Source organism: Syngnathus floridae, chromosome 3, assembly GCF_059516105.1.
Source record: "Syngnathus floridae isolate MCC-2025c chromosome 3, RoL_Sflo_1.0, whole genome shotgun sequence".
In the NCBI taxonomy this organism is placed as follows: Eukaryota; Metazoa; Chordata; class Actinopteri; order Syngnathiformes; family Syngnathidae; genus Syngnathus; species Syngnathus floridae.
Window position 1 is genome coordinate 7,874,288 of NC_142415.1, and position 24,333 is coordinate 7,898,620.

At 40.1% G+C, this 24,333-nt stretch overlaps 3 protein-coding genes and 1 long non-coding RNA gene across 5 annotated transcripts; 1 reads left to right on the plus strand and 3 right to left on the minus strand.

The window, feature by feature from the left end:
* Nucleotides 1-700: 700 nt before the first annotated feature.
* Nucleotides 701-8,070, minus strand: LOC148400301 (lactadherin-like). Of its 2 annotated transcripts, none has more exons than XM_088371096.1 (10): nt 7,877-8,070; nt 5,647-5,772; nt 5,447-5,578; nt 3,821-3,934; nt 3,400-3,581; nt 3,182-3,337; nt 2,972-3,116; nt 2,091-2,275; nt 1,861-2,016; nt 701-1,622 (listed from the first exon to the last, which is right to left on the minus strand). In XM_088371096.1, exons 1-10 carry the CDS (start codon nt 7,950-7,952, stop codon nt 1,479-1,481), a joined length of 1,416 nt encoding a protein of 471 aa, XP_088227222.1. In that variant the 5' UTR covers nt 7,953-8,070; the 3' UTR covers nt 701-1,478. The 2 variants fall into 2 exon arrangements, with proteins under 2 accessions (XP_088227222.1, XP_088227221.1); XM_088371095.1 differs by having other exon boundaries at nt 2,091-2,293; nt 7,877-8,069.
* Nucleotides 8,071-8,872: 802 nt separating this feature from the next.
* LOC148400302 (monoacylglycerol lipase ABHD2) lies at nt 8,873-19,687 on the plus strand. Its single transcript, XM_088371098.1, has 11 exons — nt 8,873-9,064; nt 9,955-10,037; nt 10,530-10,745; nt 12,335-12,510; nt 12,833-13,000; nt 13,083-13,266; nt 13,766-13,858; nt 14,057-14,158; nt 14,248-14,317; nt 14,400-14,484; nt 17,041-19,687. The coding sequence occupies exons 3-11, from the start codon at nt 10,537-10,539 to the stop codon at nt 17,247-17,249; spliced, it is 1,296 nt and encodes a 431-aa protein (XP_088227224.1). The 5' UTR covers nt 8,873-9,064; nt 9,955-10,037; nt 10,530-10,536; the 3' UTR covers nt 17,250-19,687.
* Nucleotides 10,053-12,044, minus strand: LOC148400303 (uncharacterized). The gene is made up of 3 exons (XR_015857500.1): nt 11,953-12,044; nt 11,009-11,157; nt 10,053-10,916 (listed from the first exon to the last, which is right to left on the minus strand). It is a non-coding gene; the product is annotated as an uncharacterized LOC148400303 (long non-coding RNA).
* LOC148400304 (retinaldehyde-binding protein 1-like) lies at nt 19,581-22,945 on the minus strand. Its single transcript, XM_088371099.1, has 8 exons — nt 22,849-22,945; nt 22,661-22,699; nt 22,049-22,177; nt 21,783-21,987; nt 20,862-21,040; nt 20,636-20,794; nt 20,454-20,564; nt 19,581-20,370 (listed from the first exon to the last, which is right to left on the minus strand). The coding sequence occupies exons 2-8, from the start codon at nt 22,667-22,669 to the stop codon at nt 20,224-20,226; spliced, it is 939 nt and encodes a 312-aa protein (XP_088227225.1). The 5' UTR covers nt 22,670-22,699; nt 22,849-22,945; the 3' UTR covers nt 19,581-20,223.
* Nucleotides 22,946-24,333: the final 1,388 nt, after the last annotated feature.

Here is a 24,333-nt window from a genome sequence, read left to right on the forward strand (position 1 = left end):
TATGTTGTTGTTGTTGGGTTTTTTTTTTGCTTTTGGCTTTGCAAATCATAATATGTTTTCACCTGGATAAACATTGAAAAAATGTTTTAAAAAATATTAACAATATAATTTCAAACAATTGCAAAATAATATCAGGAAATCTGCAAATATCCGTGCCGTATAGATTTTATAATTGTACTACTAAAAATAGCTCGCTAACGCCATAATTGGCAATTGAATATCATGTGACAATGTTCAATGTTTCAGGCTTTATAAAGCCTACTACTATAGTAATTGGCCGTTTTTGCACTTGTTTTTTATAAACGTAATAATAATGATCCAGTAATGATGTGTTGAAGCAAGTAATAAATAACACGGGTTAACATTTTTTTAAGTGAATTTTTAGTGAATGATCCAAGAAAGCATTGTGTGCGTCCGTGTTCGCGTTTCTAGACTATGATAACTTTCAGATTTTCTCAAAAATCAAGGCCACCGTTTGTTGCTATAGAAACTCAGCTGCGGTGTGTGTGTATATATACAGAGAGAGAGAGAGAGAGAGAGAGAGAGAGAGAGAGAGAGAGAGAGAGAGAGAGAGAGAGAGAGAGAGAGAGAGAGAGAGAGAGAGAGAGAGAGAGAGAGAGAGAGAGAGAGAGAGGAGAGAGGAGAGAGAGAGAGACAGAGAGATACAATATACAATACTAAATGCATGACAAGAAACAAGTTTGAATAGTCATCATTAATCAATGACCTTTATTGTAGTTCAAGAATAAATTTTCAAAAAACGTTTCATCCTTACTTTTCTACACATTATGTGCTGTGAAATTGTTGCATCCAAATATTTTTTTTCCAAAGCATGAATAAGAAATTGTCCCTAGGTGTGCGTGCGAGTGCGAATGGTTGTTTGTCTCTGTGTGCCCTGCGATTGGCTGGCAACTGGTTCTGGGTGTCCCCCGCCTACTGCCCGATGACGGCTGGGATAGGCTCCAGCACACCCGCGACCCCCGTGGGGACTGAGCGGTTCAGAAAATGGATGGATATGTAAACAAAAAGTACTATATCTACAGGAATCACAGCGGACCAAAAGCCGCATCGTACTAACCCTGCTTCATCATGCTACTTTGTGCTCCACTTGTGCAATAAAAGTTTTCCTTGAGAATGATGTTTTGCTTGTTTCAACACGTGTGTGTTCTGAAACTCAACAGCAGCAGAATTAGCATTGAGGCTTGTACATGTCAAAGACAGTGGATTGATTGTAAGATTTTAACATAATACAATTTAGAGCGTGGATACACCGTAGAAATATGCAAAGTCAAAGCATTAAAAACATACACACCCACACAAAAACACACACACACAAAGAATGTGAAAGTTTCAGCTATTCCGCCAACATGATCTTTCTCCAGAGCGCTATACAGTGCCATGTAAACTCTGGGATCAGAGGAGCAGCTGATCAAATGAAATGTACTGTAGTGATAGCTCTGAGAAAGAAAGTTGAATTTCTAGTCATCGCAGCCCAGCAGCTCCATGCGTAGAGTGATGCGCTCGTGCCACTCCCAGGGAACCACTCGGACAAATCGGGCATAGAACGGTGGCTCAAATACGTTCTTCATATGACTGTTGTTGTCAATATTACCTTGGAAAAGCTGTGAGGAAGAGGAATGAATTAATGAATTATTAGTGACACAAAAAATCGGTTTTGAATTCATTGTATTCTATTTTGTGGGAACAAATTGAGGACAGTTCTTTTATGATCCAGCATGACTGAGTCCAATTGCACAAAGCAAGGTCCGTAAACACATGCTCGTTGAAGAACCTGAGAGCCCCATTCTACCAATTCTAAAATATATTAAAAAGAGAAATGTTGGAATGGATATAACTGACCTTATCGCTGTCTGTGGTAATGTCCTTCACCAGACTCCAAGACTCTCCATCATTACTGTAAGCCACTTTAAACACAGACACAAATTGCACCACCCCAAAGTCCTTGGCGCCCTGAGTGACGATGCCCGTCAGGCGCTTTGTCTTCTCAAGATCCACCTAAGGAAGAAACATCAACGATGAATCCCTTTGAAAATTCAAAAAAGTCATTAACCCACGGCATCATATGTCACCTGGATCCACTCTGATCGGTTGTTTTGGGAAGGAGACCACGCATTGGTCTTCCCTTGCTTATCCAGGCGGGCAAACTGAGGCAGCCAAGTGAAGGAATCGATGCCCCACGTGCGGAAGGAACTGGAGGCTGAAAGTTGGCTATCTGAGATCAGCCGAGACTTCATTCCCATTGGCTCGGAGCACCCTGTTGTGTTTGAAGAAACTGTGAATAAAGAAGCAGACAGAAGGGAGGAATGGAAAAACCGAGAGAGGAAAAGCAGAACAGATGAATAAATAAACCCACAGAAGAGATTAATCAATATCCTCCACCAGGAAATTATGTATAAAGATAAAAATGAGAATGATTCCCTTTCCAAAGCCAAAGTGGACACAAAGGAAGAAGGCAGAAAGAATAATGGTGTGCGTGCAAGGAAGCGCGCACAGTGCTACATAACACCATGTGACTGCAAATATTTTCACTGACATTTTCATATTGTCACATTGAAAACATTCCTCTTCAATTATAAACATTGCTTTTTACTTGGGTTTGTTGTTTTGCAAGATTGCTATGTGGATGATATGATAAACAGTGTGACTTCTTAACCGAGTTGTTTGCTTGTAATGAACACAATTCCAGGACGACTGAAGCATCAATCATTTATTCCAGCACTACATTTAACGATAGCTTAGCATTAGCGTGCTTTCTCCGAGAAAATATTACTCGTTTACTTTTTATGTTAAAGATATTTATCAGAGGTGTCGCTTATTTGCTGCCACAGAGGCAATGTTTTGAGACTTTGAGAGAAGCGGCTATTGTTTAGCTAACAAGCTAGCCAGTCACCTGCTGCTTATTATTCACCAGCAGAATTCAAATGCAACTAGATGTTTTTGCTGTGTTTACCGTTGAGTTCGCATCCCACCAACTCCATGCGCAGCGTGCACGCTTTTCGGCAAACCACAGGAATTACACGGATGTACTGGGCCACGATGGGTGGGTCAAAAAGATTGGTCTTTGTGCTGTCGTTATCTGTGTTGCCCACCAAAACCTGCAATACAATGTTGTATCACAATACGTATGAACTGTACATGTAGCACTAAGCTAAGGTCAAACCTTGTCTCTCCGCTGTCCATCCATTCTGTATGTGGTATAAGACTTTCCATCGAAACTGCTGGACACCTTGAAGGCCTTTATGTATTCTGCTGTGCCCATGCGACTGGCACCTTGCGTTATTATTCCTGTTAGACGCATCTTCTTCTGCAGGTCAATCTGGCGTCGAGAAGTGCTGAGGTGTTATGACTGTTGGACAACTTGTTGACAACTTCTCTCACCTCAATCCAAGGATTCTTGTCATGAGCAGCTGATGTCCAGGCATTGGCGATACCTTGATTGTTGAGGCGGGCCATCTCTGGGCCCCAACGCTGAAGACCCAGAATACCATAGTGCACAGAAGAAGCTGAAATCTGGGACTCTGTGATTGCTCCTCCCTCCATTCCCAGTAGAGAAATACAACCTGAGACGTAAAAAACACCAGTTGTACAGAGACTGAGTGGCCTGTGTCAGGGGGTCAGGCTCACTATTTTCCTAGAGCACATGACCATATTGCGCCCCCAGAATCTGAGATTTCCAACAGAACCTCTTACATGAAATACATTATAATATACCGTATATACATAAATATATAATACTTAAAGATTGAATACGGTAAATTGATGAGAATGAACGGGCCGATGTTTTACAGAGCGTACGTACGTAAATGGCACTGCTTCCCAACATAAGGTGACGGGCACTGGCACGAGTAATCGCCTTCGAGATCTCTGCATAGGCCTCCATTCTTACAAGGTCGGTTGGCGCAGTCATTCACATCTGCAAATAAAGACATTATTATTTTCAAAGCACAGAATGCAAAATGTACTTTTGACAATGATAGTCTCATCTTCTATTAGCGTATATGGCCACATACAATTTCTGTTTCCTCTTATATTTTTTTTTATCATGGAGCCAGCTGAGACGCTCTAGCGCGTGTCTAGGTTCAGAAATAAATAAACCCCTGACGAATCAAATTTTTTTTTAAGATTATACACTGATTCATTACTTATTACCCGAGCCTTTGACCATTTCACATCTGTGATTCCTAAATATATAACATTTGCAAACACTTTTTTGTTTTCAAGGAAAGCTTTCACCCTTCTTTTAAAGAGTTGATGTCAACTAGTATTTACGTATTACTGCGAAAGACGTCCTTAGGATTGGCTTCATGTTTAGCAATATTTTGTTGTGATTCACTGATAGTAAAAAATGACCCAATTAACTAGTGCAAGTGTCTAAGTAACTTAATTTTGTTGACTACAATCAGTGTGAATGCAACAACTCTGCAGAACAATGGCAAGCACTGTGTTGTGCTACCTTGCATCACATGGCCTAAAAGACTCTGCTCAAGCAGACGACTGGTTGACGTAATGCCACATGGATCTATGCAATTCTTGCTCCACTAAGAGGATTGGTCAAAACAGAAACAAATGCCAGTATTGCAAAATAGGCTGACTGATTTGCTCTTAATCTAGCACTGCAGCACGTGTACCAAACTAAACATTGAAAAACAACATAGAGACAATTATACAGTATATATAATATTAACTCTAAATAGCTTTAAAAAAAAACACACACATATTTGCCAGAACTGCACTGTTTTATTACCAGATAACAGTTTAAGCTATAACTAAAGCTCCCTGACTATAACTATACACCGTAAACCACAAGACGGTTTCTGCCAATGACATCTGATACAGAAATAGAAGTGGTGCAGGAAGCAGACTGCACAAACACCACAATTGGTGTTCAGCCTGCGGACTATGGGGAGGAGCTTTTCATTCAAAACAAGTGTTTCTTTGGTCATATCATCAAGGTGTGAGTGCAAACTTTCTTTGACGCTACATATCCGACCTTTTCACCTTCCACTCTTTCATTGAACCACAAATGAGCCAGGAAAAAAAACATTTTGACCTTCTAATCATTTTAAACAACCCTGCAATGACTGCAAGCTCTTTTGGTCATTATGTTAAGAGGATTTTAAAGGGATTCCATAAAATAATTGAGGTTTTTTTTTTTTGGTCAAGTTAAAGTCTGTGAGAACTGGTGTGGGTGGTATCTGCATGCTAAGAGACTTGGAGAGGGTTTCACTTACTTAATTAGCCAGACAGAAAGACCACAAAACTCTGTGAAAGGGTTTCTTTCTTTCCACTGCAGGGGCTACACATCAGCGCTGACCTCAATCACGTATTCAGTCTTTGCTATTAGCGTTCGTGTGATAGTGCCGCATTTTTCATCAGAGTGTTAAAAGTGATTGTTCAGGCCTCGATAACGTTCGAAGCAACTTACTGGTTTGGCAATGAGCACCCTCGAAGCCTGCCCTGCAGTTGCAGATGTACTCGGTGAAAACGTCTCCCCTTCTGGCAGGAGTGATTACCTGGCAAGACGCGTCATTCTTACAGGGGTTGGGACTGCAAGGTCCTGAGTCAAACAAGGGGGATAATGTTCATACAAATGTTTGTCGTCAAATGATGGTTTGTTTGGCCTACCCGTCTCTGTAAGGTTGCATGTGTCGCCGGCAAATCCGTCTGCACAGATGCAGATGAAGGGTTCATCTCCTACCCCTGTCACGCACGTTCCTCCATTATGGCAATTATTCACGTCACAGTAGTCACCTAGGAGATTATAAAAAAGCAGCAATATTGAAATGGATAATAATTACATGCCAATCAATTTCAACCTCATTTGAACGTTCCATCTGTAAATGTCACTCGACTTTACTTTTACTTTTTTCCTTTCCTAACCCACTTACTGGGTATCTGTGGATTTTGAGTGCATTGGATTACCAAAGTAGGGTTAATAATTTTGACCCAGCAGATTGCGAGGGATATTTGATGCAAAAACTGTGCTGAACACATGCTCTGGCGACCACTGACAGATGACATTTGCATTTGTTTTTTCTTTATAGAAGAGGTTAGTAATGAAATGACGCTGATTATCATTTCAAAATGTTTTAATGTTGAGTTAAATCCTTGACCCAATATACAAACCTAACATTGGGTAGGTGGTCCCTTTTGGACCCAACGCTGGTTTGGCTATTTCGCTCATTCTGGGTTACTTTTGACCCAGCAGTTTTTTGTTGTGATGATACTGTCGTCTCAATGTGTTTACAAATTTAAGCAACAATTCACCTGAGCATTCTCTGCAATTTGCAAAATAATTCAGAAAAATGCAGGACATCGACAGATTTTGCAGTAAACAGAAAAACCATAACAAATGATAACTTTATATATCTCAAGTGGATGAATACTCTGAATGGGGTCACAAGATTCAAAATGAAGAATCAGATGGAAAAGAAAACATTTGAATATGTTCATCGTGTTATTTTGGTAGTGAATATAAAATCCTAGGAAAGTGAGTCATACTTCTTGGACGGACGGCTCCACCAAATCAGGCAAAAAAGCCCAGTGGGAGTGGCAGGGCATGGATTGTGAGTCATAATCTGAGTGTTTGTTTACGCTTAAGACGCTATTCGAGGTTGTTATTTATTCCCTCAGCAGCATCTGGCATCTTAGGTGAATGAGTTTGACATCAATTTGTATCGTGAACTGACAAATTCATAGCTCCTGTACAAAGACCTCAAGCCTGGGACTTGCATTTTGCCACCTTAGATGGGACACGTGCTGACCCAGCCACCTTTCAAACTGTGGAGTGATGACTGTTGTGTTGCGTTCTATTCTACGACTGTCTATGACAACAGCACAAAAACGCACCACATAATCAAGTGACCTTTCCTTTTTGGCACCTTGTTAAATTCAAAATTGGGAACAATGTTCCAACGGTGGATCGGATTTGTATTTCACAACAAAGCGGAGTACAAAATGATCATTACTATTTAAGGCATTGACAACAAAAACGTGTCTGAGTGTGGTTGGGATTAAGAGATTGTAGGATTAGCCAAGTGGTTGAGAAGCATACCGAATGATCAGGGAATGAGCAGTTATACAACATGACAGCGCTCTGGCAAAACGCTCAAGATTTTACTGCCAATGGCCTGACTGGCAGGTGATTTGTCAGTGCAACAGGTGCTGGATGTCTACATGACGTCATAACGGTGGACTAGCACCAGACAATGGGACTCTGCACAGCCCAGACATGTTAGGTTACTATTTTCGGCAAACGATGTGTGCAGGTGCAGGAAGTTGGCAGGACATTCCCAGGTTGATCTCAGGTTAGGTGAGCAGACAGCTGCTTTATGTTAAATCCAGACACGAGCACATATGGCGCTATTTGTCCTCACCATCTGTAGCACTGCACATGCAAGGATGTCCACTGATACAAATGAAAATATGTTGTAAATAACCATAAATAACCTTATTTGTTTCTAGACAACGTTTCTAATAGGGAAAAGAAGTCTCAAAATTCTTTAACAATGTAATATTGTCAGAAAAACAAATAAGTGGAAATACATTTCCTGTGAACAATTTAAGGTCGTAAACAACTGGTATAGGAATATCGCAAGAGAAGTGTGCACGATCATATCATTTAAATTTCATACTTTCAAAATCCTACTGTCAACATTGACTCAAAGGACACAAGTCATAAAGAAATGGCCAATGAAGTGGTTTTATTATTTAAAAAAAAATGACATTACAAGAAACCTATGTTGCGTGGTTCAGATAGTTTATTTTGTAAATTGCACATTTAATCAATGCAACACTTTGAATTTACAGTCGTCAGCAAAGGCCATTTCATGTAAAGCGAGACAAATAAACTTACCTATAACCGACGACAGGCAAAGAAGAAGCGTAATCGCTGTCAAGTTGACTCCTCTTGCATTTTTGGAAGATGTCATATTGATTTATTCTTTATTGAACTAGAGTTGTTCAGAATCGAGCTGAAATTCGCGTTGTAGGCGCATTCAAGTGCACTGTGAAAATCGGAATCCTGTGGCAGCCAACGGACGAAAAACCAAATGTAGTGACGTCATCGTGTGGGCGGAAACCTTTCACCCTGAAGAGGATTTGGGTGCAGTCCTACCAAGTACTCCGGTCTGATTTATCATTCAAAAATCGCTGAATGTACTGTTTAAATATATTGGTATGATCGACACTATGTGTCCCGCAAAATGTGACATGAATAGTTCGCAGATCGGAATACATATATTGCTAACATGGTCTTCAAAAGTAATATTCAGTATTTGGTACCACCTCAAGCCAAATTACCTGCACGTTTCATATGTCATAGTTATATTCAGTCAGAAAAATTACAATGTTGACAAGATGAGACGCTTAAAAATGCAATATTTTGGCAAACTCTGTCGCCCTCAGGCGGGCACTCTTTGTAACAAACTCATCTCAATATTCAATATACGGAAAATGGGTGGCAAGGTTTACTCCAAAGGCAAACGATATAAACTCTTTGGAAGATGGATTTGTACAATATTAGTACGTACAGCCTACCGTAGTCTACGACAACAACCTCTGACCTTTGACAATGTTCATGTGTTTACACCTGTACAGTAAATGTACTTGTAATTTAAATAACAAGTGGTCCATTTTACTTCGTGATCATTTGAAAAATTGTGCTATGTTAGTTTGAGGGCAAACAAGTACACTTCTGCTATTTTCCAACGAGAAACTACCTCTTAAAAAAATGCCAACTTAAATTTATTTAAATAACAATCGGATAAAATTCTGAAAGAATACACCAGGATAAAGATGTGAGTCAGTGTGTTGAGACGTCACTATATGCTCAACCAATGACAGCGCCCATATGCAAATTGGAGAATCTTCTCGGAAGCGGAATTGAGCTGTCAGTGTGGTGGCTACAGTACTAGTACCTAGTGTGCTTTCCATGGGCTACTTACAATGCGACGGCATTACACAACAGACAGTTATGACTTAACACGAACCCAATAAACAAACGTTTTGAGGCAGTCAGCGGCGGATTCTTTCTTCGGCTGTGGTAAGTAACGCAATGCTAAAGATGCTGCTGCGACTGGTGCTCTTGTCTTCCTTTGCTCTACGTATTGTATTTAACGTACGAGCCCGAGGTTTAACCTGACGATCCTGCAATAAAATGAAATAAAATGTATAGAGACACTGAGTCAAACACAAACTGAGTCGATCAGCGTGACCTGAATCTTTAAAAAAAAAACAAAAAAAAACCGAGTTTTTATTTATTTATTTTTTTATACCAGGATTGTGGAGCCAATGTTATGTGAATGGTGGGTTGGTGGTATTTAAAACGACCACCAGACATATATGAACTTTGATTTTGTTATTTATTTGAGGGTTTTGACCGCAAGTGTTTTCTTTTCGCCTTTTCCATCATGCAATATGCCACCAGTGTGTGTCCTTGTGGCAGCCTGCAAGTCGTGACAAAGAACGCTAGCAGAGGCAACATTAGCAGACTCCCCTGACAAATCACAACGTTCATTTACTGACCCAAGTGTTGTCAAAAAAGAAATCAATTAATTGCGGCTATTCTAACATATGTCCACGACTTGTAATCCAGTGTTAGAATGCGGAAACTGGACGATCTTATTAATCGTGGGTGGGGATTCAGACGCTACAACTTGTGTTAACGTGTGCTCCGTCTGGAAAATAACTATCTGGTCACATATTTTAAGTGTTCCTAAATCATAATTGCTTAAGCTCTCAGTAAAGGTGAAAATGAAGGTGCTTGTTGTAATACCATAATTTGCGGTCTACTAACTAGTGCTGACATTCAAACTCAAAAAAGATTGATGGTACTGAGTGAACAATTCACACGAGGCAATGTAATGTTTTATTTTGTTTTTTTTTTGGCTGACCATATTTTATTTCTAATGTATTGTTTATTCTGCTCTTTAGGTCTTACCACATCACTGTGACTTCACTCATCACACTTTCACAGTTTTGGAAATAATTGTTGATTGTAGTCACGCTGAAAACAAGTAAGTCATCTTTAAAGAAGTACAGAAAAGACCGATGGGGGGGGGGGAATAAAAATATGTTTAGTATTTAGTGATTTTTTTATTGCACAATACGTTTTGTTGCAGGCAATGAAATATATGCATTTAAAAACAGTTTCTCAGAATGTACACGACAAAGTTATTGACTATAAAAAATGTATATGTAAGTTAGTATGTTTCTGTAATTCATTGCTTAAGCTTGTATCCTTCCCATTTAGTGCGCTGTACTGGTAATGTAATGAATTTATGCAATGTATTTCCCCTTGAATATGATCATGACAAATATGTGGCTTTCCTGTGCTCTGTGCAGTTCCTCTTCTTACCGTAGTGTCATCATCCAAGTAACAATTGATCATGATCGTCTATATTTTTCTAATCATTAATTTTTCCCAAAAAATCTCTAGCACTAACAAATTGCATATTTTTTATTTGTTATACTGTATGTTGCTTATCAATTTTTATTTTTTATTCCAGAGCAATCATGAGCACACATGAATCGGATGTGCACACCATCGCTCCGGAGCTTCCGGCGATGTTTGATGGCATGAAATTGGCAGCGGTGGCGACGGTCCTCTATGTCATTGTGCGTTGTCTCAACCTTAAGAGTCCCACCGCACCCCCAGACCTCACCTATCAAGACACACCCCTCAACCACTTTCTGCTCAAGTCCTGTTCTCAGCTGACCAAAGAGTGAGTTTTTTATAATTCATGCTGTTGCCATGGAAATGTAGATGCTGGCTTGCCATTTGGGACTGTGGCGAATGTAGCACTCAGTCTAGTGACGATCCCATCTGTCGTCAGTGTTCCTTTGTGTGCCGTACATCTGTCAGGATTTGTCGTGGAACATGAAACAACAGGGCCCTATGGTAGAATTCATTGAACAGGAGTTACAAATGCAGAAAATGCATTTTCTTGTCAGCTTCACAGCCTGTACAGTATTTGTGAGAAAATACCTGAACTCTTGAGAGCCAACATCCTCCTCTATTTTTCCAGAGGAAACCTTAGATCTTTAGCGGGCTTCTTTAGAGTTAACTCTTAAGAGTTAACCACAGGGATCTGCTTATGTAACCAGTTCATCTGGACCCCTTTGCCTTTCACTCTGCTGCATGTTCAGAAGAGTCATTTTAACATGTGAGTGGATAGGATAGCTGTTGTTCACCCTAATCTAATCTGTTTTATGATTGTGTTTTTAAGAAGTCATGGATATTTGTTACCCACAATGGCACATTTTGTGCAAGCGATATATTATACTACAGGAAGCTCTGAAGAGCTGGGAAGTTATCAGAGCCAACTACATCGTGACTGTTTGGTTGTGTTTGGGAATGTGCACACAACTGGGACTGCTGCGTGATCAATAAAATGTCAAGTGCGCCTTGGTGCTATGTGACTGTTTAGCTATTTGTAATATGAAGCTTTTTGAAAAGAGAATCACAAGGCCACTACAAACAGGCGTCTGACTACTCATCCACATTACAACAAAGAGATGATCCACCTTGGATTAAAACTGCTGTGCGCCTTCCAGAAACGTGCTGTCAAGAGCCGCTTCTGCTTACAACAAACGGCAGAGGCGATCACATTACCAAATTGAAGCTGCTGCCTGTGCTCTTATGTAACTGTGTATTTTCAAGGTGCGGTAAATGTTGGAGCCAGAGATGAGAAAATACAGGGAGACGGTTAAAGTACTTGTGTAACGTGACGTCACGATGAACTGTATACACAGAAACGTGTCTGCTTGAAGCTATGCAGAGCATGTAATCACTGTGTCGCTAAGGTTTTCATTGTAATCGAAAAAAACAGGACTAATGTTATATATTTTTGTGCTGATTGTTGTGTTTTGCAACTAGCCAGCAAGCTTTGTAAACAAATATGGTATGACATAATATGATAGTAAACTCACCGTTTTTGTGATCTTGAGCTATGATAATGTTATCTGCGTCATGTGCAGCAATCTCAGCAGCCTATTTCATAACTAAAGACTTGAGTTCAGGAAAGGTGTCCCTGGAATGCCAGCACGCCCACTGAGTAACTTGCAACATGAGCTGTGACAACAATGTCAAACATTGATGGCCTCTCATTTACCATTGTGTAATCTTTCAAGGGCTGCACCAAAAAAGCAACTGTATGATGACCCAAACATTTTCCATTGGCATAAACCACCAATGCAAATCAGTATCCTTTGTTTACTGTTACTTATAATGCGGCCTCATGCTCCTATCTAGAGCCATAAAAACAAATTTTTTTTTTGAAAGAAAGTTGTTGATGAAACTGTTGCTACACAGGTATATTCCACCATTACTTTGGGGCAAGAGTGGTCACCTCCAGACGGCCTTATACGGCAAATTAGGTCGGGTGAGCGCACCTCATCCCAGTGGCATCAGGAAGTACTTGCCCATGTCGGATGGGGCCACTGCGACCTTTGACCTCTTTGAACCAGTGGGGGACCATCGAACAGGAGGTAATGCAATTGGATTGTGAAGGGTCGTTTGTATAGCTTTTAGCAAAGCTAAATGGCTAAACATTGCCACATTAAAATTTTCATGACTAAAACTGAAAGCAAACAAATGCAACGTTGACATTTTGAAATGAATGTAATGTTTTATTTATACATGAAAAAATATGCTATTTTTCCAGAAGTGGGTTGACTTTTTTGCTTTAGCGCGAGAGAAACAGTGTAATCCTTTGGACCCCCTCCCCTTGACTTGTTTTGATCTGCTTTAAAGCAGTAAAATAATCCATAATCTCTGATTCGTGAAATATCTCTCTGCCTGTTTGACCAGATGACATCACCATGGTGATCTGCCCCGGCATCGGTAACCACAGTGAGAAGCATTACATTCGAACCTTTGTGGATTATGCCCAGAAGGATGGCTACCGCTGTGCTGTGCTAAACCACCTTGGAGCTCTACCCAACATCGAGCTCACGTCGCCACGCATGTTTACATATGGTAAATCCTGATAATGGAATCACCGAAATGCATTCTGTTCTGCCCAGAAAACTTGTATTGATCAGTAAAATTATCCTCACAGGGTGCACATGGGAGTTTGCCGCCATGGTTGGCTACATTAAGCGGATGTATCCTCAAACCCAGTTGATAGTGGTGGGCTTCAGTCTGGGTGGAAACATTGTCTGCAAGTTCCTAGGTGAGAACATGTCCAACCAGGAGCGAGTGCTGTGCTGTGTCAGCGTCTGTCAAGGTTACAGTGCTCTTAGGTTGGTGGATGTTCATTGCTTAATCTGAATCATTCTATGATAACACATTGGTCTCATTTGTTTATTAAGTGTAATTCCATTATATCTATCTGGTGTATGTCCTCCTGACTTTCTTATCACATACTGCAACTGGCACATAGATGTCGTAAAGCAGAGGGGTTGAAGGGCTGCACAGAAACTGGCATATTCATAAATGCTTTCGATATTTACACACCGGTAGGAGATTATGGGAGCAAAGCTAAGTGCATACATTTGCCAACAGCTCCTAGTAAGAAACAGGAAAGACTGCTCGTTCTTTCCATATGTAAAGCTACATTCACAACTCTTTGTCTGTTCATAAATAATTTGCATTTCATTCTTAGTTTCGCCCACTGAGCTTTTGGTTAATGTCTGACGCAGACCTCGGCATGACTCTTTGTCCAATGGATTACATATGACATTGCGTTGTTAGTGCTCACTCAGCATTCCTAAACTGACTTCCTGTCTGTTTGTCTCTCAGGGCCCAGGAAACATTCCTACAGTGGGATCAGTTCAGGCGCTTTTATAATTTTCTCATGGCTGACAACATGAAGAAAATAATCCTTTCACACAGGTAACGCTTGTGGAGAAGAGCCTTAATTAGATTTGAATAAAAAATTAATTTAGCAAGCCATCAGGCATAAGTTATGTTTGACTCTTACAACAAATAAAGTAAATTGTTCAGAAAAAGATAAAAAAATATAGTAACTGTTTTGTATTCATATATTCCCTAATTTATCTAATGTAACCCTAACTTTTTTGCATGGTCCAGGCACAGTCTATTTGGGGGAAACTCGGTTAAAATGGTGCCTGGAGATCTTGGTCGGCTATATACAGCAACATCCCTCATGCAGATCGACGACAACATCATGAGGTACGTTAAAGTTGGCGCTTCTCATCTTCAAATAACACAAATTTCAATCTCTTACCATGAATCTATCGTACTATTATGTCTTTCAACAGGAAATTTCATGGCCACAGCTCTCTCAAAGAGTATTATGAGAAGGAAAGCTGCGTCCATTATATTCACAATGTAAGACACGTCTATTCATATAACGCAAGTTGACATTGTTTCTGTGGTGTTTACCTTATGAATTGTAATTGTCTTCTTGTAGGTAAATGTCCCACTGCTGCTTGTGAACGCTGCAGACGATCCTCTGGTTCATGACTCTCTGCTCAAAATCCCCCGCACATTAGCAGGTAAGCAACAATTTGCCATGACGACCACCTCAGTGGCGCGACACGTTTAGACTATGATTCCACATATTATTGTTGGATTAGTTTCATTTGGGCTTATTTAGAACCACAAACCTCAATAGAACAATAGAGCAAAGACCAGCACGGTGTGGTTTGCAGACAAAATCTCAAAATTGTGTTTTTGTGGCCGAAGCCTTCAATTTAAAGGCAGTTTGCAGATGCTTCTTGCTAAGATGACACATCTTGAGGGAGTTGTCAGGAAGAATGTCATCCTGCTAGATAACATGATAGACAGTGATAGATTACTCACTTATGTTAGAGATATTTGAGACTGGTAAGAAAAAAAATCTATGGCCAAATTGTGGCAGTAATAGGGCGCAATGTCTGCAGTATGAGTTATAATTTGCCAACTTTTTCATTCTAATCCAAAGTTCCTTGCAACTATGTCAATAGGCCTCTAGAAGTCTAAGTATGTTGGGAACTGAAGCACTACCAAAATAGTTAGGTTAAGAAAAAATGCATGCAAAGTAAAAAAATAAAAATAAATACACCTAAATTGCATGAAAATAATGTTAATACTTGACTGTGACAGCGATACATAAATGCATCCATAATACAGAGAGACAGTTTTATTTTATCCAGAGGCTTTATTCAATCATTTTGTTTTCTCTTCACACTGCTGTAATTCATATCATGTTAGATCAAATTATAATAAATGAGCCATTTGACCGCAAAAAATCCAAAGTGTATCAGATGAACCGTGCAATGTGGGTTCTCTCCCTCTTAATACTCTGCCATATACAAACCCAGAGGCTATTTGGGAAAAGAAAAGTCCCTCATCTGTGAGGCTTTGTGTAACTGACTTTCAGTCATCTGTCTTTTAAGTAACACCATGACCAGCTGTTGGTTTTAAAATATAATGTAGTCATACTGGGAAAAGGCATGACAGACATCGACTGCACATGCTGCTACTCTTGTGCGCCAAACCTGAACACAGAGTACACCCATGCAACCACTATTACAACTATTGTTATTATTTTAGTGTTAAATCTTGAGCATTCCATTTAACCATCATTCTGTGCCTGGTGAAAGGATGTCGAAGTGTGTGGACAAGCACTCAAGGCAGCTTCCATGCATGATGCACACAGTTAAAAGCCCTGTGGGATCAAAATCACAACTGAACTGAATCAGTGTCTCCCACTAACCCAGATAAGAGATACAAAATAAAGAGATCCAGGCCAATCCTTTATAGCCAAGCACGCTGCTCCGCTCGGGCACAGCTGCAGCATCCTATGCAAGTTCACGTGGCCATCGGATGAAGATGAATAATTTATCGCCTTCAGGGAAGGTGTCCTAATTTTGACCATTATCTTTTTTGTAATAAGTCAGATATACTGACAATGTCCAATTTATTCCACAATCGCCTCGTATTGGAGTTAGCCATCGTGGAACAACACTGTGGAAAGCTCACTTAGCTATTAATGCAGGCTTTTGAGCTGCATTCACCAAATTCAAACTCATTAAAACCCCACATATGTACCCATGCTCACCTAAAAATGTCTCCGCAAGACCCACAAACAAACGCACTTGTCCATTAAAAAAGAATCCCACAGAAACACTCCGCCGTATTGTAAAATTGTTTCCCCTGAACAATAAATTTTGTTATAGCTGCAAAAGGTGGAACAACTACATAGTTTCCTTCATTTTCATCTCAGCAATCTTTTGTGTGCTCGTATTTATTTAATGAGACTTTTTCCACTGCATTGAACCTGTCACATTTTTGGTGACAGACAGCAGCGCTCAAGCAGTGACTAAGTGGTGTAGAAAATGGATGAATAGAGTATTTGGCAATTTTCAAGAAAGTGGTGGCAGTTGGTTGCTGGAGTAACTCCAATATAGTTGGGGGAAATACATTGTAGCATAATCGTGGCTGAAACAACCAAATGTATTGCAGCTTGACTCTCACTGAGTGGCAAAGGCTTGCGAGGGTGTTCCCATCAAATTTTGAACTTGTTAAAAATGTCCTCAACTTTATTCCGTTTTGGAAATGTCTTTTTTATTCCCAGAGTAACTTGGATAATTCCAACAGATTTGAAAATTCACTGAATTTTGCTAACCTAATTGTGAGATTGTCTAATGTTGTATTAATGACTGAAGGGGCGCCTCATTTATGGTCTTGACTTCCGCCATCTTCCGACTGACAAATTGTATTCGCCGCCTGCGTAGCGATGAAACAGTGTTGCAAACCAAGGACCCCCGTGTACGGTAGTCCGTCTAAGTTGACAACCGGGCCAACTGTACTGACAAATCTGAGACTAGTTTGTCCCTTTAATATGAGCTCTATTCTGAGTTGCTATGTCTTTGTCTGACTGTAATCTTTTTTTCTGCTTTATCATACTCTAATTGAAGTCCATGTGGTTGTCTGGCAAGGTGATATGGACCCATGGAGTCATGCTTTTATCTGTATAAGCCGTCATTAGTGTCATATTCCAGGCAACTTTCTGTTCTCGTGTTCAGAGTCCAAAGGGTCTGATGACTGTCCACTTTGTCACTTCCTAGAGAAGAAGCCCAACGTCATCTTTGCCTTGACGCTACATGGTGGCCACCTAGGCTTCTTCAAGGGCGCTGTGCTCTTCCCCAAACCCCTCACCTGGATGGACAAAGTGATTGTGGGCTACGCCAACGCCATATGCCAGTGGCAGAAGCAGAAAGCGCCGTGCCAAAGTGACCCCCTGAGTGAGAGTTCCTGCACAAAGGAAAAAGCCTAAAATTTTTCTCCACGTCTTTTTCGCACTCCCTGACCACATAAGACTCCACTGTCCCGACACTTAGGAGACATGTGGAAGTGCTCCCTCCCTCCTCTGCCTTCTTCTTTGGTGCTGCACCTGCCACACGTCCCCTTGCCTTCAGCACAGGAACAACAATCTGCTTCTGTAAAGTTCAGAGCAGGAAACACATTGTTTTACGACATGTGCTCAGCGGTGACCTTTGATAATGAAGGCATTGACCAAATACGAGTCAAATTAGTGTGACCATTACTTATCACTGCTTATCACCGCCATTATAGCCTCATGATGTCTGCTTGATGCAGCATCAATCATAAATATAGCAAGACTGGGAACCATGTGTAACACGATCATCACGTAGGCCCAATTCAAGCGTAGAAAATTAGCAGCTAACGAAAACAAGTAATATTTTGGTAGGATTTCTGTTCCACCCCCCTCTTACTGTGTGCATGACACTTGAAGAGGAAGAAAGCACATTAGCTCGTGAGGAGGGATCAAGCCCAAAGGGATCAATCCATGCACATTCCCGCAGTCACTTTCTATTACTCTGATTCTTTGCACTTTATAGCTCCTCCAATCCCTTCAAGTTTTTTTTTTGCTCTCTGCTAGTGAGAGGACAACGTTGGGCGTATGTGTGTGATCATTCAGATGTCCCCCGTGTGCGTTCCCTCTTGTTGGTGTCACCGCAATCTATTTCCACAGCTGCAGCTCGAGTGGAGACGCTGACCCACTGCCAATGCTCAGTGGCCAGAGCCAAGGCCTTGTTCGCTGTACCGTTAAAGGGACACTTGCTAGCTTGGCTCGAATAATCTCAGTTGACTCGTTGAAATGCCAAGTCACTAAATGATAAACCAAATGGTTATTTTTGTGGACTGTTTGAACAATACTGGTGATTGTGATGTGTTATCAGCAAGTGAACAGTGCACATTTGAGTGACAGATACTTTGATGTAAGGTGAAGGAAGATGTTTTTTTTTATGGTGTTCAGTGCTTGAGTGCAGCTACTTGAACAAAAAAAATGCAGTAAATTGCTCAAATGCAAATTATTAAAACATGAATTATTAGAGATCTAATTGCAACATTAATACTTTTGACTCAAAGGCAACATAACTCCAATTACTCTTATATAAACATGATGATGAGATAGTTTAGTTTACTTGAAGAAAAAAAAAAAAGCCGTAACAACTGTGTATATTGAAAGATCCAGCACCAATTTCATGTAAAATCTGGTTTTCGCCCTCATGTGAGTATTTTGTAATTTTTTCTTACATTGTCAGAAAAAAAAAAAAGTAGAACGCATAACTTAGACGATTCCTTTGTCACGAAAGTGAGGAATAATGTATTACTCCCAAGTACACCCTGTTTGTTGGTATAGGGCTGATGATAGTGTCCAGCTTCTTCTACTGGTTCCATTTCTCAGTCTGGCAAAATATGATACACCTGTTGCTTCCCTTTCAAATTTTCTTTCTCTCCTTTGCAGTTCATTTTCATTCAAATGTGACCATTGTTTGATATGGTACAAAATCTAATTTGCTGAATTTAGTTGTAAGATTCAACTAAAAAAAAACTACATTAAATATAACCATGGCCAATAATGGAGAGGTTTCTCATTGCCAGGAGCCTTTCTATAAAAATCACTGATACTGTCAGGGACGCCAATCATTATCATCTAAACCAGCGAGAGGCCAATGGTTGATTTGTTTCCAATTCAGTCATCGTGAATGAGATTTTTTTTTTTGTTGCCTCTTCTAACTTAACAGATCTTTATTTTTTGTGTGAATAATTCTTGTTTCCTGAATACCTTTTTGTGTTTTGGTAAGTGAGACATGCGTAGGCCTACGTTGTCTTATAATCACTGACAAAAAACCAAAACGATTGACTTTAAATAATGAAAGCGTTTAATTAATATTTGGAAAATTTATTTATTTTGAAATCTTCATTAACCCATGGATGGGGAAAAACTAAAGGGACAAAAGGCAATAAGCAACCAAATGAAATTAATGAAGATCAGTGTAATGTAAATAAGACACCGTGGTGGTTGGCTTATAATGTTATGTACCATGTTGTAAAAGAAAATGTATTTATAAGTGCCCAGTGCATCTAAAATATGTTTTTTCGCCTATCCTTTTTGGCATTTTGGGCTCATTCTTATCGAGGGGTACACACATGTTTGGAGTCAACCTTTTTGGGCATGTGGTTGAGAGCCCACATTAAAAATGAGCCACAGTAAATATGCAGCTTTAATTTGGGTTTTGTAGTTGTTTATGCTGAAATGCCATAAAAGGATGCAAAGGTGACAAAAAAGGTGCACACATTATTTTCTCATGTTGGACACTGGGTATTTTTTATTTTCTTGTTTTCTTTTTCAAGAGTCTTTATAAAAGGAGTTATGATAAAAATAAATTTTGTCTGACAAAAGCACATTTTCTGTTGTTGATTTTTCTTCCCCAAAAAATACTTTTCAGAAGCTGTGCGAGACTGTTCTGAGTCTAATATCAACATGAACGTGTTTGTAATTCACTGACAAATTATATTACAGTCACAAAAAAATGAAAATAAAAATTTAATATGGTTAGAAATCCACTGCAGAGCACAGAGGCAGACTATATTTAAGACCATACAGATTAACTTATAACTTTATAACATGTCACTCTTTAGGTTGTCCTGCATTGTAACTGTTTCGTTTTCTGATAGCATTCATCTGACAGGTTTGTAGGCACAAATTCTGCCAGTTTTAAAGGAAAACATCAAACGCACCACCTCCAAAATATTAACTGCAGATCCCAAAATCTAAACATCCATTTTAATTATCACCTTAAGCCACCTTCTGCTAAATCTAAATACCTTATGTGCTCAGTACTTCCTTACCGATTAAAAAGAAAAAAAGTTTGTCCTATAGCTTCACAACAGGGTGCCTGTCTGATCATCGATGGTCCAAGACGAAGGACCTTCCTCCTTCAGAGAGCTGTGTCCTCTGAGCCAAAGAGCCTGGCGGCGATGGCCTGGCAGTCTGCCACGCAAGCTTTCCCATCAAAATCTGTAGGCAGGATGTCGGCATCAAATTCTTTCAAGTAGTTGTCCAGCTCGTCCCCGTGGACAAACACCTGAGGTGTAAGAAATTAATGCTAATCATCCTAGAAGTGATGTGGAAGAAGAGAAATGCTTGACCCCGCCCCTCTCCCCATACCCTCTCCAGCAGCTTGCTCTTCATGAAAGGCTTGACCATGTTGTATGTGGTGGTGAAGTACCATGGCTGGTGGATGACGTGGACCGCCTTGAAACGAGCCGGGAACGAATCCTGCATAACCAACAAAACGACACTAGAAAAAACACTCATGCACGTGTTGATTGACAGAATATCTGAGCGACCTGAAGCATGTCCACCATCTTCTTGAGCTCAGCAGGCTTAATTCCTGAGGCGTGCTGCATGGTGAAGCCCTTGAAATTCTCTATCAGGACAAAGCCATTGATCTGGGTCTCTTCATTCTCAAGCAACTTCTCCAGGATCACGCAGTACGCTCTTAGAATCTGACACACACAAAAGACTGTGATGTTTAGTATTTCTTCTTCATGACATCCAAGATGTTTTGCCCACCTCATCAAAGGTGATCTCCTCCAGGTCCCAGTTCTCAATGTTGAAGAGCAGGACTGCATGACCATACTTGTCCCTACTGGGCAGAACCACAGGGTAGCCCGCCTCAATGGTGCTGCGGACCGCCTCGGGCGTCAGGTTCTCAAACAACTCGGGGTACTCCTTCCTGAAACGCACGTAACCTACAAACGACATTGCTTACCTCAAACTAAAATTGAAAAAACATTTCAATTGAAAAAACACGTTTCGGGTGCGTTTCTTCCAAAAACAAAACAATTTGGAGGGTAATATTGTGTTTGAAATGACATATTAAACTGTCATTTGGTATATTTATGTTTTCAATTTCTGACACAATCCAGACAATTATAAACATTTCCAAAAGGGTCAATTGTGATTTTTTTTCCACTTTTTGCAGGAGGGCTTGGTCGTTACTGAGATATTAATAAAAAAAAAAAAAAATACTTATCGTAAATCCCTATATTTTTATTTTTACTGTTTCAATCTGCCTTTTTTTAAATATAATAAAAGGGGGGAAAGTTCTGAAATTATTCATCTTGTCATCAAAAGGCGTGTGTACACTTACTATATTCACTATGGAGTTCAACCAATCAAGTAATAAGGATATTGTAATGTAAAACTGACCAGTACCACCAGTGTAACTCATGGTGCGCTACTGTGAATTTCCCATCGGTGCACGATGAGTTCACACGTTAAATAATCTTGCTGTCCCAGTTGGACACAAAGGAGGGCTTTGTCAGGGGCTCATCAGAGCCTCCAATTAACAAACACATGGCTCCTTTTTTTCTATGATGGACAGTGTTCCTGCTAAACTGGAGCACAAAAAAAAGAGGCCTCCCCCTCAATTACTGAAGTTATCAGTAAATATTTCTGGAATGTGAAGAGATGAAAAATGAAGACAATTACCCTTCATGAGTTCATGGGCCCTGACAACATCAAACTTGCGGGCTCGGAGGAAGCGCAGGAGCAGAGCGTCGGGCTTATCGCCGAGACGCTCCAGCACCAATTTGGCCAGGTCATCTCCTTCGGCTGCCCTCTCCTTCATCATACCTCGCAGGTCCTTGAGGGACAGTGCCCGCCTCTCCTCTGTCTCATTCAGCTCATCCTTTGCCTGCAGAGTGGGCACCATATCTCCAGTCATGGGGTCATTGTCATATCCAACGCCATGTTACCTTTTGCATAGTGTGGCCCGGCATTTTGTGACATGGCCCAAACACAGGCCCGTGATCCTTCACTGTCAGATGCTCCAGCTTGGATCTCATGGCCTGCTCGTCCTCTGACACCACACGGAAAGATCCAGTCTGCGTGAAAGGAATAAGAGCTTACACTACATTTTTTCACAAATTGCAAAATTGAAAAATATGCCATTGAAAGATAATGTGCTGTTTGTTTTGTTTGGGAAGGAAAGGTTATTTTTGTGTAGTCAGTGTATATAGACCTGGCAACCCAGCAATATGCTATCAGGCATGCAAAGGACACAAACATAAATTTCTTAATCCAAATAATAACTCAACCCAACTTGAATCTTGAAATGTAATAGCGACTCAGGGTGCATAGAACATATTATTGTGAAGACATGTTTGGATTTCACTTTCTCTTTAATTGTCGGGCCTACTTGTAAGCCGACAGGGACCCCGAGCGATGCACACCCACTGAGTGACTGCTTAAGCTGCTTCACATGATCATAGAAAAAGGACTTGTAAAGCCAAGACTTTAAAAGTGGAACAATTGCGTGACATCGGCTGGCACAAGTCAAATATCTCACACTAAATTATTTCACTTACGGAAGCCATGTTTGCTTGCAGTATCTGACGGCAGCGTCACTGTGGAGGATGATGACAAATGTTTTAGTTATGTTCTGTTAAAGTCTCACATACTGCTAAAAGAGATCATTATATATTGAAAAATAATTGACTATTTCTATATTGCGGAGGTTAGCACAAAGACCTAATGGAGAAAACATCAGTCTTACCTTCAGCAGGTGGAATGTGATATGAGGGGAGTGTGGAAGAGAAGACCACCAGAGGAAAGTGGACCAGAAGGGGAGGAGGCATCACTTAGTTGCCACCAACCAATTGGCTAATTTACATAATGCAAAATGAAGGTGGAGCTTGAGTGACCCTGTGGGAGGGAGAAAAACAATACAATTAATATTTTAACATATAGTTCTACAGCATATCATATCCCGTACAGTATACATTGAGATTATTGCCACTGTCTACAAATCAACAGTTAGTATACAATATAATTATAAATAGTTTCTAATGATGTTATATCAGTGTAGTGCACTTTTTTATCCCCATCTCTTACTTATTTAATTATTAAATATATTTCTGTGATGATTGGCTGTCTAACATTGTCTGGTTCTCTGTTTCATTTAAGATGCCAAATAAGATTCCTTGTTCCATAAAGAGCAACAACAACTTGAAAACAAATGAAAGAAATTCCACTCTCATCAATGTCAATGGAACTATGAGTGAAATATTTTATGGTTTATATTTGTTAGATAGTTTGCTAACATACAGTTCACAAAATCCTCAAATCTGGCATCTTGACGAAATTGGAATTTACATTAAAAAACAATGTTTTAAACGTAAGAGTAAATTAGGTTCTTTTCCAATTTGTACTGCATAACATTTGAAGATCTCTTTTTGAATTGAACGGAAGTGAATGATTTTACTTTTCATCAATATTATATCAGAATATCAACACAGGAAACGGGAAATCAATTTCCTCTATTGATTTTTGTTTAATATTTTCTTTCCTACACTCTATAGTCTTTTATCCTAATTGATCCAGACAGTTAAGGCCATATTAGAGTGTTGTTGCCATTGTGTGGCACAACGCGTGACATGAAATGTGGGGTTTGATCTCAAAATTGTGTTGAGACTGTGGGAAGGGACCACACTCGACATCATGCTGCACATTCCTTTGTGTACATTCCTTTGGAGGGGACCACTTTTTATTTTTGCACACCACACATAAGTCATGAACAAACTACCTCATACAACTATGGCTATTTAATTGCAATAATTATTGTCAACAGAAAGGACAAAAACAGTCATTGTGTTTAAATGAACTTATGTATCTGTCAGAAAATATTTTCAAGTGATAAGAAATGGATAATAATGACTCAGTCCACCATTTTAGAACTTCTGGATCCTCTCTGACTCTGTCATGTAGTATGAATTCACGAGTGTCTACAATTTGGCAGGCATGTGAGCGTTGCTTTCATGGAAACAACGTGACTGTCCTGAGATGTGAGAGAGAGAGCAGCTTAATGAGCTGTTTGAAGAGTTCATCTCACACCGGACGGAGCTCAATGCTCTACTGGCTCCCTCATTCACACGGAGGCCTCTGTGCTGGCCGACTTACTGCATGCACTCTGTGCTATTGTTCGTCAACTCCACATCTTCATTAGCAGATTCTCATGAATATGCCCCCTTTCACCTTGAAG